This window comes from Bufo bufo, chromosome 1 (assembly GCF_905171765.1).
Source record: "Bufo bufo chromosome 1, aBufBuf1.1, whole genome shotgun sequence".
Taxonomy (NCBI): domain Eukaryota; kingdom Metazoa; phylum Chordata; class Amphibia; order Anura; family Bufonidae; genus Bufo; species Bufo bufo.
In genome coordinates this window covers 58,484,810-58,499,068 of record NC_053389.1, presented here as the reverse complement: position 1 = coordinate 58,499,068, position 14,259 = coordinate 58,484,810, and the positions used below count along the sequence as shown (strand labels likewise).

Here is a 14,259-nt window from a genome sequence, read left to right as displayed (position 1 = left end):
CGATACCACGCCAAAAAAAGTCACGTGCATTCTACATTTTATGGAATGTTCGGCCTCTAATAGAACAGTCCTATCCTATTTTTTGGGGGAACAAGGTGACAAAAAAAAAAAAATGACGAATCGCGCAGTTTTTTTATTTTTTTTATTTTACAGTGTTCACCGCATGAGAGATTTTTTTTAAAATATTTTTTACTTTTCGGACGTGCGATATGTAATATTTTATTTATTGTTTATATATTTTATATGTAAAATTGGGTAAGGGGGTGATTTATACTATTTTTGTGTATTTTTTTACAGTTTATTTAAGAACTATTTCCCCCTTAGGGGCTAGAACCTGGGATCTTTTAATCCCTTGTCCTATTCACCCTGATAGAGCTCTTTCAGGGTGAATAGGACCTCACACTCTCCCTGCTGCCCTGTGCATAGTACACACAGCAGCAGGGAGCTGACTATGGCAGCCAGGACTGCAGTAGTGTCCTGGCTGCCATGGTAACCGATCAGAGCCCCAGGATTATACTGCTGGGGTTCCAATCAGAAGCTGCCACTGCCAACAATGAGAGGAGGTGAGGGGACTCTGTGGCCACTGCCACCAATGTTTTTAATACTGTGGAGGGGAGGGGGGGGCGCACTGCGCCAATGATAATTAACGTTTAATATACAAATACAGCTGGCAGCAGAAACACATTGCCGGCACCCGACCTCTGACAGGGCGCTGCGATCAGCAGCAGTTAACCCCCTCAGGTGTGGCACCTGAGGGGTTAATTGCCGCAGATCGCAGCACCCTGTCAGAGGCAGGGTGCTGGCAATGTGTTTCTGCCGCTTGTATTTGTAATGTATTAAACGTTAGTTATCATTGGTGGCGCAGTGCGCCCCCCCCCCCCCACCCCTCTGCGCTCTCATTGGAGGCAGCAGCGGCACAGGGGGGAGGGAGAGACTGCTTCCTTCTTCCCTGTCCTGCTGAGGGAACATGGCCGAGCTGAGATCATATTGATACCGGGAAAAAAGTATCGGCTGGGTATCGAAAGTTCGAAACCCGAAACCACCCTATACCGCACTGTGCTTGGTAAGCTGTGAGGAAGCGGCAGCTTTGAACCCCCCACTGATCAGATACTGATAACCTTTTCTTAGGACAGGCCATCAATACCGAACTTCCAGAAAACCACCTTTAATAACCACTGGTGTCACATGTGATGACGTAGCCCACCCTACTACTGGTTTGACCCCTCTGGCAGTTTTCTTTTTTTCTTTCAAACAGAACTTAAAGGGTCACAAAGCGTTCGAAAAAACCTTTAAGATGTTATAGCGACATGTCAAACGTTTTGGACAATGGGGGTCTGAGCGTTGAGACCCTCAATAAAATCGATAAAACGAAAAGAGAGAAGCGCTCACATAGCACGCTCTCTGTCTCTCCTTGCTGCTGGACATGAGCTCGACAAAGTCTAAGGCCTGTCTCAGTTCCTCTACTTGTTCTAGAAATCTTTGGGGGTGTCAGTACTCGGACCCCCCACTGTTCAAAACCTTTGATATGTTGCCGACATAGCAAAAGTATTTTGAAAGCTCAGTGACATCTGTCAGCAGATTTGTCCCTATGACACCGGCTGACCCGTTCCATGTGCGCTCGGCAGCTGAAGACATCTGTGTTGGTCCCATCTTCTTATGTGCCCGCATTGCTGAGAAATATGATGTTTTACTATATGCCAGGGGTCGGCAAACTCTGTCACTCCAGGTGTGGTCAAACTACATCTCCCATCATGCACACCTGCATGGCCGTTCTCGGAACACCCACAGGAGTGAAAGAAGCTTGCTGGGAGTTGTAGTTTCACAACAGCTGGAATGCCGACGGTTTCCAATCCCTGCTTTAGGAGCAACAAGGGCGTTTCCGTTACACCTAGAGTCTCTGCAACTCCTGCGTCCTCTGCACTTTGACAGGGCCAGGTGCGATGATGTTCTCACTGCCTGGCCATGTCAGAGTGCGGATGTCGCGGCGGTTGCGGAGAGAGCAGCAGAGCCTTAAAGTGGTTTCACATGAGCAAGTTCAATGCGTGGAACTCGCAGCGTGCGTCTGTGAGAGCTCCCGCCCCGACCTACGTAGCACTGATAGCATAGCATTATATTGATTTATGATATCAGTGCTTCGTAAGTCGGGGCGGGAGCTCTCACAGACGCACGCTGCGAGTTCAACGCATTGAATTTGCTCGTGTGAAACCAGCCTAAGTGTAATGGTAACGCCTCCATTGCTCCTTAGAGGCTCATTTGCATATAATAAAACCTCATGTTTCTCAGCAATGCGGACACATATGGACATGGGACCAACACAGATCCCTTCAGCTGCCAAGCGCACATGTAACAGGTCATAGTACCGGTGTCATAGGTACAAAACTGCTGACAGATGCCCTTAATGTATGAAACGCCTGGGTGCACGTACGACAGCTGTCACTTTTTGGGTTAACAGAAAATGAGTTAATAAATTCTTTGGTTTTAAAGCAGGTTTAATCCTTGTGTAAAGAACGGAACATACAGTACAGTGCAGAGACTTAGGCCTCATGCACACGATCGTATGCATTTTGCGGTCCGCAAAAAAATACGGATGACATCCGTGTGCATTCCGTAATTTGCAGAACGCAACAGCCGGCCCCTAATAGAACAGTCCTATCCTTGTCCGTAATGCAGACAATAATAGGACATGTTCTTTTTTTTTTTTTGCGGAACGGAAATACGGAAACGGATTGCACACGGAGTACCTTCCGTTTTTTTTTGCGAACCCAATGAAATGAATGGTCCCTTATACAGTCCGTCAAAAAAAAAAAAAAAAAACGGAACGGACACGGAATGAAAATATGTTCGTGTGCAAGAGGCCTTAGGGCTCATTCTCAAGACCGTGGTTTGGTTCCGCATCCGGAGCACTCCGTGTGCTGTCCGCATCCGTTGCCCCGCAAAAATTATAGATCATGTCCTATTCTTGTCCGTTTTGCGGAAAAGAATAGTCATTTCTATAATGGGCAGTCCGTTCCGCAAATTGCGGAAGGCACACGGGCGGCATCCGCGTTTTGCGGACCGCAAAACACGGCACGTTCGTGTGGACGAGCCCTTATACCGAGGCGTGTGGCAGAACAAGGAAAGTAAGCTTGAAATAAACCTCGTCACAGTCAATAGGCGGCACATTATGCTTAAAACGCGTGGAATGCTTCTATTCACTGCAGCCAAACGTGGCAACGTGGAAACAACGCAGCAACATTCACAATCCCTTTCACAGCTTCGCAGACACGTGGACCTTTACAAGGAGTAGAAAAATAATTTTTTCTCTCTATTCTTAAAAAGGATGACCCAGCGTCCGACAAATGTTTAAAAAAAAAAAAAATACTAAATCCGGGGCGTCTTTCAATCCTCCGCAGACCCCTGGAAATCCAGTCCGGCTCGTCTTCACATGTAAACGGTCAGCGTTTGCAGAATCATTTTCCGGCAGAGCGGGCAGTTCCGCTGAAGTATCGGCTGCTGCAGGAGGATCTCAGTGCATTGCGCGCACAGGCAAAGATGGCGGCAGGGCAGCAGGAGGACGCTTTTATTTTCATCCTGGCAGATTACGCATTTCTTGCTCTCTTCTTGCTGTTTCAGCAGCTTCCAGGGGTTTTCTGCGGCGGTTTCCGTCTCGCGGGAGGTCGATGCGTAGGGTGGTGGAACTTGAGGCACTGCATTCTGAGCTGTGGCATGCTGCACTGGGGCGGGTGGTGGATGGCGTGCCCGCGCGGGTACTGGATTGTGTGCCTGCCTAGCCCCCGCAGGACCTGGCACCCTTACTGGCGTACCCTGCGCTCTAGTCCTCGCCAGGTTCTGGTCTCTGTCCCATGCGGCTCGGTACATTCTGACAAGCTGCAGACACCAGGCAGCAGCCCTCCTCCAAACCTCTGCGCTTAGTAGGTTATGCATCAGTCTCTGGACAACATGGCCGAGCCGGCCTAGTCTTTCTTGGAACGAACGTAATTCCGGTGATGGGCGGAGGACCATGCGGGAGACAGAAATGAAGAAGAGCAGCAGGAGAACTTCGTAAAGGTGCCTGAAGAGGATTACCCCGATGCCGGAGCTGCAGGACACCAGCAAGTCCACCGCTAACTGGAACGGCGTCCAGAACAGGATGACGGCCGCCACCGCAGTGCTGGAAATCTGGGACAACAACGCCACAACCAAATCTTTCCCCACGAAGATCAAGTTGACCATCGTGAACCACAGGCCTAGGGCGGCATGGAAGAGGTTCTGCACCCCGATAAGACACAGGTTCACCAGGCTGTTCACGATGTACGCCACCAAGCCGCCCGCTATGCCCAGGGTCTCCCAAACCTGGCGGTGAAAGTTCTGCCCGGACAGGGCGATGTTAAGGAGGCCGCGCTGCATCATCTCCTTGCTCCGCAGCAGCAGGTGGCACATCAGGTTCCATAAAAGCTGCAGACTATCCAGTCCTGACAGAAGTCCTCGCACGCCATCGCCCAGCGCGTGCACGGAGGCGAGGACCGCATTGCCACACGTCTCGCCCAGCAGGTGGCACATCAGGTTCCATAAAAGCTGCAGACTATTCAGTCCTGACAGAAGTCCTCGCACGCCATCGCCCAGCGCGTGCACGGAGGCGAGGACCGCATTGCCACACGTCTCGCCCAGCAGGGCCAGGGTCATAAGGGCATTGTCCCAACAACTTAATAGGCCGAGGGTTATGGTTCCTGGCAGGTGGAGGATGAAATGAATGGTCCAGAAGAGAGAAGACAACAGGAAGGATACCAGCCAGTAATTCAGGTCCAGCACCAGCAGCAGCAGGTCCAGGACCCAGCCCAGGCCGCTGACGACCAGCAGAATGCCCTGCATGGCGGAGGGGGAGGGCAGCCTTCATCTACTGGGAAATCGTGGCCTGGAGATCGGGCTGATCAACACGCGACATGTCCCTCAGGCCAGAATAACGGCTAAACACTAGACCCGGCAAGGACCTGCTGACGTCACCACATCACGTGGCTCCCTGCAGTCTGGTCTTCAGCAGGCTGATAGAAGACTATTCCGCACCGTGCAGTGAACGTCCATGCTCCATTCACGGTGGACCGAGCAGATCACCAGTCCCAGCAACGGGTCCTCTATAGGTAACGATCAACGCTCAGGGCGCAGCCATGTTGGTCCTCCAGCTGGTTGTTTTGAAGAAGTACAAAAAAAAGTCGTTCAGACCAGAGCAATGGAACGAAGATTGCATCGATGCAGACACTGAAGTGTACGCGTCGCCGGCCTCGCTGGAGTCGTCGTGGATAGAGTTAATGCTAGGACGTTGCTGATTGGCCGGAGCCCAGCCAATGAAGTTCTTCTGAGCGATTCAAAGTTTGTGCAGCGTCTTGCGTGCAGAGGCGGTGATGCAGGGGAGGGGGCGGGGCTACGTGGGTTGGTGCCAGGGAGCGTGCAGGTCAGCGGGCAATGGCGGATTATATCAGGGGCGTTTGGGTCGCCGGCCCCGGGCCCAGTGCCATTACATTATTCATGTATCACTATGTGCTGGCAGAGGAGAGTGAGCAGCCGCTTCCTCCAATCAGGTAGCAGCTCAGTGCCCGCCCATCTGCATTTACTGTTCTCAGCAGTGATAACTGCCCTATATCCCACACGCTGACCCTCCTCTGGGTCCTAATGCACTTCTGTTTGCTTGTTTAACCCCCGCACTGCCAGTCACTTCCTTCATACTATTCCTAGGCTGGGTGAGAGGTCAGAAGGAAGCAGCAGCAGCAGCACTCTGCATGTGGGAGCTGACAGGAGGACAGCAGGGTGTCAGACAGGAGCCGCGGCTCTGCTGCATGCTCCAGATAGACCTCTATATACCTCTGAGGTAAAAGGATGCGGCATGTCTAGTGTTGAGCAAACTTGTGTTTTAAGTTCGGCGTCTAGAGTTCGGGTTATGGAAGAATTGCGTTATGGATTCTAAATTCCGTTATGGTCCGTGGTAGCGGAATCCATAAATAGTGTTGAGCGAACTTGTGTTTTAAGTTCGGCGTCTAAGGTTCGGGTTATCGAAGAATGGTGCTATGGATTCCACTACCACGGACCATAACTTATGGTCCGTAGTAGCGGAATCCATAACGTGATTCTTCCATAACCCGAACTTTAGACGCTGAACTTAAAACACAAGTTCGCTCAACACTAGACCTGACTAAAAATGCTCCCTGTTAATAACAAAGACAGAGATCTAATGCTGTGGACCTGCAGAAGATCTGTCCCAGGGGTCACAGTGACCAGTGTGGACCGTCCGGCTGCAGTCATTAACCCTATAGGCTCTCCTCTGCTTTACATCTATCTAAAAATAAATAAAACTTAAAGGGAACCTGCCACCTAAAAAACGCCTCCCAAACCGCCAGCATTACCTTAAAGTAGCCAGCAGTATGTTCCTAAAGATCCTTTTCTTCCTCCGGCCAGATGCACCAAAATCTTGAAAAACGAACTTTAATCCCCTGCACGCGCTATGTAACAGCAGATTTTGAAGTCAAGGGGTCAGCGGCCTCCTCGCTTCAAGTCAAGCTAAGCCCGCCCCTTATCCGTCTTCCCTTCACTGTGATTGACATCCTGCTGTGAGGCTGGGATCGCGCAAGTCTTGCGCATGCGCTCCTTGTCACTGCGCGATCCCGTCTCCCGCACTCAGCCGGCCGCTTTTCTTCCTATGCGCAGAGAGAGGAGAGCGGCCGGCTGAGTGTGTGGGAGACGGGATCGCGCAGTGACAAGGAGCGCATGCGCGAGACTTGCGTGATCCCAGCCTCACAGCAGGATGTCAATCACAGTGAAGGGAAGACGGATAAGGGGCGGGCTTAGCTTGACTTGAAGCGAGGAGGCCGCTGACCCCTTGACTTCAAACTCTGCTGTTACATAGCGCGTGCAGGGGATTAAAGTTCATTTTTCAAGATTTTGGTGCATCTGGCCGGAGGAAGAAAAGGATCTTTAGGAACATACTGCTGGCTACTTTAAGGTAATGCTGGCGGTTTGGGAGGCGTTTTTTAGGTGACAGGTTCCCTTTAACCCCCTTCAGGACCTGGCTCATTTTCACCTTAAGCACTAGGCCATTTTTTGCAAATCTGACCAGTGTCACTTTATGTGTGAATAACTTGAAAACGCTTTTACTAGGCTACTTTCACACTACCGTTCGGAGCGGGTCCGTCTGATGTCTACACAGACGGATCCGCTCCTATAATGCAGACGTTTGTATCCGTTCAGAACGGATCCGTCTGCATTATAGTTTAAAAAAAATCTAAGTGTGAAAGTAGCCTGAACGGATCCGTCCAGACTTTACATTGAAAGTCAATGGGGGACGGATGCGTTTGAAGATTGAGCCATATAGTGTCATCTTCAAGCGGATCCGTCCCCATTGACTTACATTGTAAGTCTGGACGGATCCGTTTGCCTCCGCACGGCCAGGCGGACACCCGAACGCTGCAAGCAGCGTTCGGGTGTCCGCCTGCTGAGCGGAGCGGAGGCTGAACGCTGCCAGACTGATGCATTCTGAGCGGATCCGCGTCCACTCAGAATGCATTAGGGCAGTACGGATGCGTTCGGGGCCGCTTGTGAGACCCTTCAAACGGAGCTCACAAGCGTACACCTGAACGCTAGTGTGAAAGTAGCCTTATCCAGGCCATTCTGAGATTTTTGGGGACGTTAGAATGCTAAGGCTACTTTCACTTCTGCGTTAGGTGCGGATCTGCAAGCAGCGCTTTGGTGTCCGCATCCAAGGCGGAATGGAGGCTGAACGGAGCCAAACTGATGCATTCTGAAGGGATCCTTATCCATTCAGAATGCATTGGGGCTGAACTGATCCGTTTTGAACCGTTTGTGAGATCCCTGAAACGGATCTCACAAACAGAATTCAAAACGCCAGTGTGAAAGTAGCCTTAGCAGTTTAGAAGCAAATCTTGAAATTTTTCAGAAAATTTCTAAAACCCACTTTTTCAGAACCAGTTTAGGTCTGAAGTCACTTTGTGAGTGTAACATCCCAGAGTAATGTTACTAAACTCTTTTTCCCCGCTACTATTTGTTGGTAACATGTGCCTTGTCATCTAATGTGATTTTATTTAATATTCCTCACCAATGTGCATTTTCTAAGCCTGTTACATGTATTTGCTGTAATTTTCATGTACACCAGCAGGTGGCAGCAATGTGTCAGCAGGGCTTTAGTTCAGTTTAGCATATCTAGACTGGAATAGCATATTCCAGTTTAGCTCCCCCTCTATGAGCAGAAGTGGGCTGGCCCATGTCCTGCCTCATGGGTGGGGAAGGAAGTTACAGTTAGTGTGCCAGCCACCCCGGCTAGGGGAAGGCTGTGCTGGTAGGAGCTCCCAGAAATAGGGATCCCAACCCAGGATCTTGTCTCGGTTGAGACCAAAGATCATCATTCCCAGTCTGAGCCTTCAGCCTCAACTGGTGACAAGCGAGCAGCCATCTCCAGAACTCCAGGAAGAACCATACCCTGTGAGCATAACTGAGTACCGTCCAGAGACCAGGAGAAGCCAAATTCCTCCTCAGCTAGTCAGTCCCATACCAAGCAGAAGACAGAGCAGAGATAGTAATTCCTGCCATATTCTCCAGGCATATGATAGAAGCAGAAGACAGATTCCTGCCATACATTGCCAATACCTGCTGGGACCAAGGACTATTGCTGTATCTCGTGTGGATTAATGCTGCCTCCAGTAAAGACCAGTTTGAATTATATTCCAAGTCTGGATCTCATTCATTGCTACCAAGTTCCTCAATTACTCCTACTAGCAACACACTCATTTTATTGCAAGTGAGCCAGGATCCAGGAGTCCAGCCGTACCAAGGTAGGAGATACCGTTGACACTATACCTACTACTACACAGAGACATTACCCCACTCTGGCATTCCTCACCTGGTACGTGAGTTGCAACACCTTAAAGGGCCCTGAGACTGTACCCTGCGCACCCTGCAATTGGCGTCACGAACAAAAACGATTAACTATCATTTACACCTGACCCAGTGATTGCATATTATAGCGTCAGTGTGCATTATTCCAATCCGGCTAACTGCATGAGGCTTATATAATCTCTCTGTGACAATGGCCACACCCATCTGCCTCCCAGCCAAGCTCTTGAACTAATCCCTGCTTACCTCATTTGCATAGCCAATCAGAGAGGGTTTTACAATTTACCAATTGAAAGAGGTGTTCCAACTGTCAATATAAATATATGTGGGGCATTCAATAAAGAATTTGTCAGTTTGAACTCACATACAGCCTGACTGGTGTTAGTTCTGTGAGAATTAAAACGACACGAGCGGTCGTCTGAGGCCGGATCATCAACGGCGGAACCAGCAGATATTGTGGTCACATCAGGGAGGGCCGTGAGAGCAGAATAGAGCGAGCAGGGGCTCGTTACATTGGTGGCAGCGGTGGGATTGGCTCTCCAGTTACTGGGACACTCCAAATCACAACTAGGAATGACCAGCTACGCAGCCTGCACGAGAGACACGCTGAAAGATTTACTTGAGAGCCGAGGAGGGATCGCTGGGACAAAGAACAAGGCCACCTTGATCAGTGAGTTAGCTGAGATGGATCAGAGGGATGGTGATGCTGGACCTCGGTCCGTGGAAGACTTGTTTCAGCAACGAGTTAGAGAGCGGTTGGCATTATATGGTGCCAACCCATCCGAGACCGCCATACAGAATGCCATCAGAGACATCCAGCTGCAGGATATACGGCAAGAGAGAGAATTGGAGCGACAACATGAGTGGAGAATGGCGGAAATACGGCGATCAGAGACAACACCTAGAGATACAGCACCTGTCCGTAAGTTGCCCTTTCGCGCATTCAAATTATTTAAGGAAGGAGAGGAGGAAATAGAAGAGTTCCTCCAGGACTTTGAGAGACTGTGCCAGATACATAAAGTGCCGTCCCAAGATCGGGTCGCCTTACTGGCGAGTAACCTAACTGGCAAAGCTACGGATGCGTATCGGGCCATGGAGGATGAGGACGCCATGGATTATGACCGGTAAAAGAAGCCCTGCTAGCCCGATTTGACATTACCCCTGAAGCCAGCCGGATTAAGTTTCGAGAATCCCGGAAACAAGGCAACCTAACCTACGTGGAGTGGGCACATCATCTGCAGCGGAACCTCAAGGGCTGGTTCCAGGGAAGCCATGCTCATACTATAGAGGACATCACCCAGCTAGTTCTCTTAGAGCAGTTCTTTGACCACACCCCTCCGATAGTACGGGATTGGGTGTGAGATAAGCGGCCACAGACGGTACAGCAAGCGGCGACTTTGGCCGATGAATATATGGACTCTCGGAGATCCATTGGAGGCCAGCGCTATCCACTACCGCGGCCCAGTGTACCAACCTCGAGCCCAACTCCAGTATCTCAGTGGGCTGCCTCTAGACCCTTGGCCCGATCAAAACCTTCTACCGGGCCTAAGTGCTATACATTATACATGTAATCAGACTGGTCATCTGCAGCGTTATTGCCCTAACCGATCCCCGAGGTACCAAGAGACTGCCCAGTCATCCAGGTCGGCGAGGGTTAATGGGCAGCCGGCCCAGGGACTTCGTGATTCCGGGGCTACGATTACCCTTATTCAGCCTCACATGGTTCCTCAGTCGGCCCGAATCGGCCAGACTGTGGCAGTCAGGGTAGCAGGGGGCAAGGTGCTGCGTTTATCCACCGCCAGAGTTCACCTGGATTGGGTCTCAGGGAAACGACAAGTGCGAGTAGGGATACTCCGGAAGTACTTTTGGGGAACGACTTAGGGCATTTGACTTCTTCATTTGCACCAGAGACCGCCATGGCCGTGACCACCCGACAACAAAGCCACCTACAAGGCAACTCCACTCCTATGGGGACCCAGGTAAGATCAAATCCTCCCATGTTACCCCGACTTGACAACCCCATGTCCTGGGATTCTCCTTCTGACATTAGGAAAGAAACCCGGAGAGAACCTACTTTAGCGTGCTATCGGGACAGGGCGGGCAAGGATCCAGGGGGGTTAGGGGAAGACAAAATAGAGTGGGAGGGAGGGCTTTTTTATTGTTACACTGAAGGGGTGGGCAACTGGAAGCGCGAGGGCCCCCACAAACAGCTAGTCATACCCCAGAAGTACAGACAGGAGCTATTGAGGCTGACTCACGATATCCACTGGGAAGAAGTATATTCTTACAATGGTGGATTACGCCATTCCCCTATCCAATATCCAGGCTGACACGGTAGCTGATGCCTTACTGCGGGTGTTCACTAGGGTAGGATTTCCCAGGGAGATATTGTCTGATCAAGGAAATCAGTTCACCGCCGAGCTGACCCAGAAGCTCTGGTGCCTCTGTGGTATTAAAACCCTCCAGAGCGCACCCTACCACCCCCAAACGAACGGGCTCTGCGAGAGATTTAACGGGACCCTAAAGCAGCTACTTCGGGCCTTCGTGGAGAGTAGGAAGGATTGGGAGAAATATCTTCCCCACCTACTGTTCGCCTACAGGAAGGTACCTCAAGAGTCCACAGGGTTTTGCACCATTTGAGCTGTTGTATGGGCGAAGGGTTAGGGGACCCTTAGACTTAGTGAGGGCCCAGGTGAAAGGGGGAGAGGATCCGGAAGGCCTCCCCATCCTTAGTTATATCTTGGAACTCAGGGAGTGACTGCGGGAACTTACCGAGCTAGTCAATGAGAATATGCAATCAGCCCAGAGTCAGCAGAAGGTTTGGTATGATCGATCTGCTCGGAATCGCACTTTTTGTGCCGGACAGAAGGTCCTAGTACTAAAACCCTTAAAGCAAAATAAATTACAGGCCTCCTGGCAGGGCCCCTATCAGGTGGTAAAACAGCTGTGCGACACCATCTACGTGGTCGCCAGCTGTGCAGACACAAGAATTAAGAGGACATTCCACATCAATATGATGAAGGCCTATCACGAGAGGGCTGAGGCAGTAGCGCCATATGTGCTCCTGCCACCGGGGACTCTGAATACCTGCCGATGCTGGAGCTTCCCGCAATTAGTAACCGTTCTGGGGGGGTGGAAGATGTTCAGTTAGGAGATGGGTTAGGACCCCAGGAGCAAGAACAGGTCAGGGAATTACTCCAGGACCGGAAAGAAATGTTCTCAACACTCCCTGGATACACTCACTTGGCAGTGCACAAGGAAGCCCCTGAGACAATCAGCCTATAGGATTCCCAGAGCTGTGCAAGAAGGGATGAGAGCAGAGATTAGGGAGATGCTTGAGTTAGGGGTGATCGAACCACCAGCAAGCCCCTGGGTTTCCCCTGTAGTATTAGTCCCAAAACGGGATGGCACAACCCGATTTTGTATGGACTATAGGCGACTGAATGACTGTACTGTGACAGACGCCTACCCCATGCCCCGAGTGGACGAATTGTTTGACAAAATAGCTCGGGGACATTATCTGACTACTATTGACCTGCTACTGGCAGATTCCCCTGGAGGCGGATGCCATTCCAAAGTCGGCCTTCATCACCCCGTTTGGCCTTTACCAGTTCCGGGCAATGCCATTCGGGATGAAAAATGCTCCGGCTACCTTCCAACGAATGATAGATCAACTCCTCGGTGGTCTGCAGGATTTTGTATGCGCATATCTTGATGACATCGCAATCTATAGCCAGACATGGGAGGAGCATCTCAGACACCTGGGCATAGTGCTAGACAGAATCAGAGTTGCAGGCCTGACCCTGAAGCCAGACAAGTGTAATATGGGGATGTCTGAGGTACAATATCTGGGACATAGAGTGGAATGTGGGAAGCGGAGGCCAGAGCCTGCAAAAATCAAAGCCCTCCTAAACTCGCCGGTTCCCAGAACCAAGGCCCAGGTACTTGCATTTTTAGGGACAGTCGGGTACTACAGAAAGTTTGTACCCCACTATAGTGACATAGCCAAACCACTGCCGGACCTGGCCAAAAAGAATCTCCCTAACACAAGCTCCCATACTGGCGGCACCCGATCCTAACAAACGCTTTGTCGTACATACAGACGCCTCCATGTTCGGACTGGGAGCTGTACTAAGTCAAGTTGGCGACGACGGGAAGGAGCACCCGGTGGCGTATCTCAGCCGCAAGTTGTTACCCCGTGAAGTTGGATATGCTGCCGTGGAAAAAGAATGTTTGGCTTTAGTCTGGGCTTTAAAGAAATTGCAGCCCTACGTGTATGGACGCTCTTTTACCGCCATGACAGACCACAATCCCTTGATATGGCTAAACCGGGTGGCGGGAGAGAATGGCCGATTACTAAGGTGGAGCCTGGCTTTGCAACCCTACAATTTCACCATACAATATCGGCCAGGGGCTCAAAACGGGAATGCGGATGGATTATCCCGGCAGACGGACCTGGAATCTTAAGACTACTTTTCCAACATCCTCGAGTTGACCCGGTGAGGGTCCCACTGTGGCTGCTGGACTGTTTCCCGGGAGGGGGGGTAATGTCATGGTTTGAATCTCTCTGTGACAATGGCCACACCCATCTGCCTCCCAGCCAAGCTCTTGAACTAATCCCTGCTTACCTCATTTGCATAGCCAATCAGAGGGGGTTTTACAATTTACCAATTGAAAGAGGTGTTCCAACTGTCAATATAAATATATGTGGGGCATTCAATAAAGAATTTGTCAGTTTGAACTCACATACAGCCTGACTGGTGTTAGTTCTGTGAGAATTAAAACGACACGAGCGGTCGTTTGAGGCCGGATCATCAACGGCGGAACCAGCAGATATTGTGGTCACATCAGGGAGGGCCGTGAGAGCAGAATAGAGCGAGCAGGGGCTTGTTACAGAAACCACCCAAAAATGACCCAATTTTACAAACTACACCCCTCGAGGTATTCAAAACTGATTTTACAAACTTTGTTAACCCTTTAGGTGTTCCACAAGAATTAATGGAAAATAGAGATAACATTTTAAAATTTCACACTTTTGGTAGATTTTCCATTTGAATCCATTTTTTCCAGTTACACAGCAAGGGTTAACAGCCAAACAAAACTCAATATTTTTGGCCCTGATTCTGTAGTTTACAGAAACACCCCATATGTGGTCGTAAACTGCTGTACGGGAACACAGCAGGGTGCAGAAGGAAAGGAACGCCATACGGTTTTTGGAAGGCAAATTTTGCTGGACTGTTTTTTTTTTACACAGTGTCCCATTTGAAGCCCCCCTGATGCACCCCTAGAGTAGAAACTCCAAAAAGTGATCCCATTTTGGAAACTGCAGGATAGGGAGGCAGTTTAGTTGGTACTATTTTAGGGTACATATGATTTTTGGTTGCTCTA

At 50.3% G+C, this 14,259-nt stretch overlaps 1 protein-coding gene across 1 annotated transcript; it reads right to left on the bottom strand.

Annotated features, from left to right (window-relative positions):
* Positions 1 to 2,979: 2,979 nt before the first annotated feature.
* Positions 2,980 to 5,170, bottom strand: RNF26 (ring finger protein 26). The gene has a single exon (XM_040415935.1). The coding sequence runs from the start codon at positions 4,846 to 4,848 to the stop codon at positions 3,421 to 3,423; it is 1,428 nt and encodes a 475-aa protein (XP_040271869.1). The 5' UTR covers positions 4,849 to 5,170; the 3' UTR covers positions 2,980 to 3,420.
* Positions 5,171 to 14,259: the final 9,089 nt, after the last annotated feature.

Excerpts from the sequence above, each read along its gene's own strand:
- RNF26 (XM_040415935.1), bottom strand. The coding sequence starts at position 4,848 with ATGCAGGGCATTCTGCTGGTCGTCAGCGGCCTGGGCTGGGTCCTGGAC.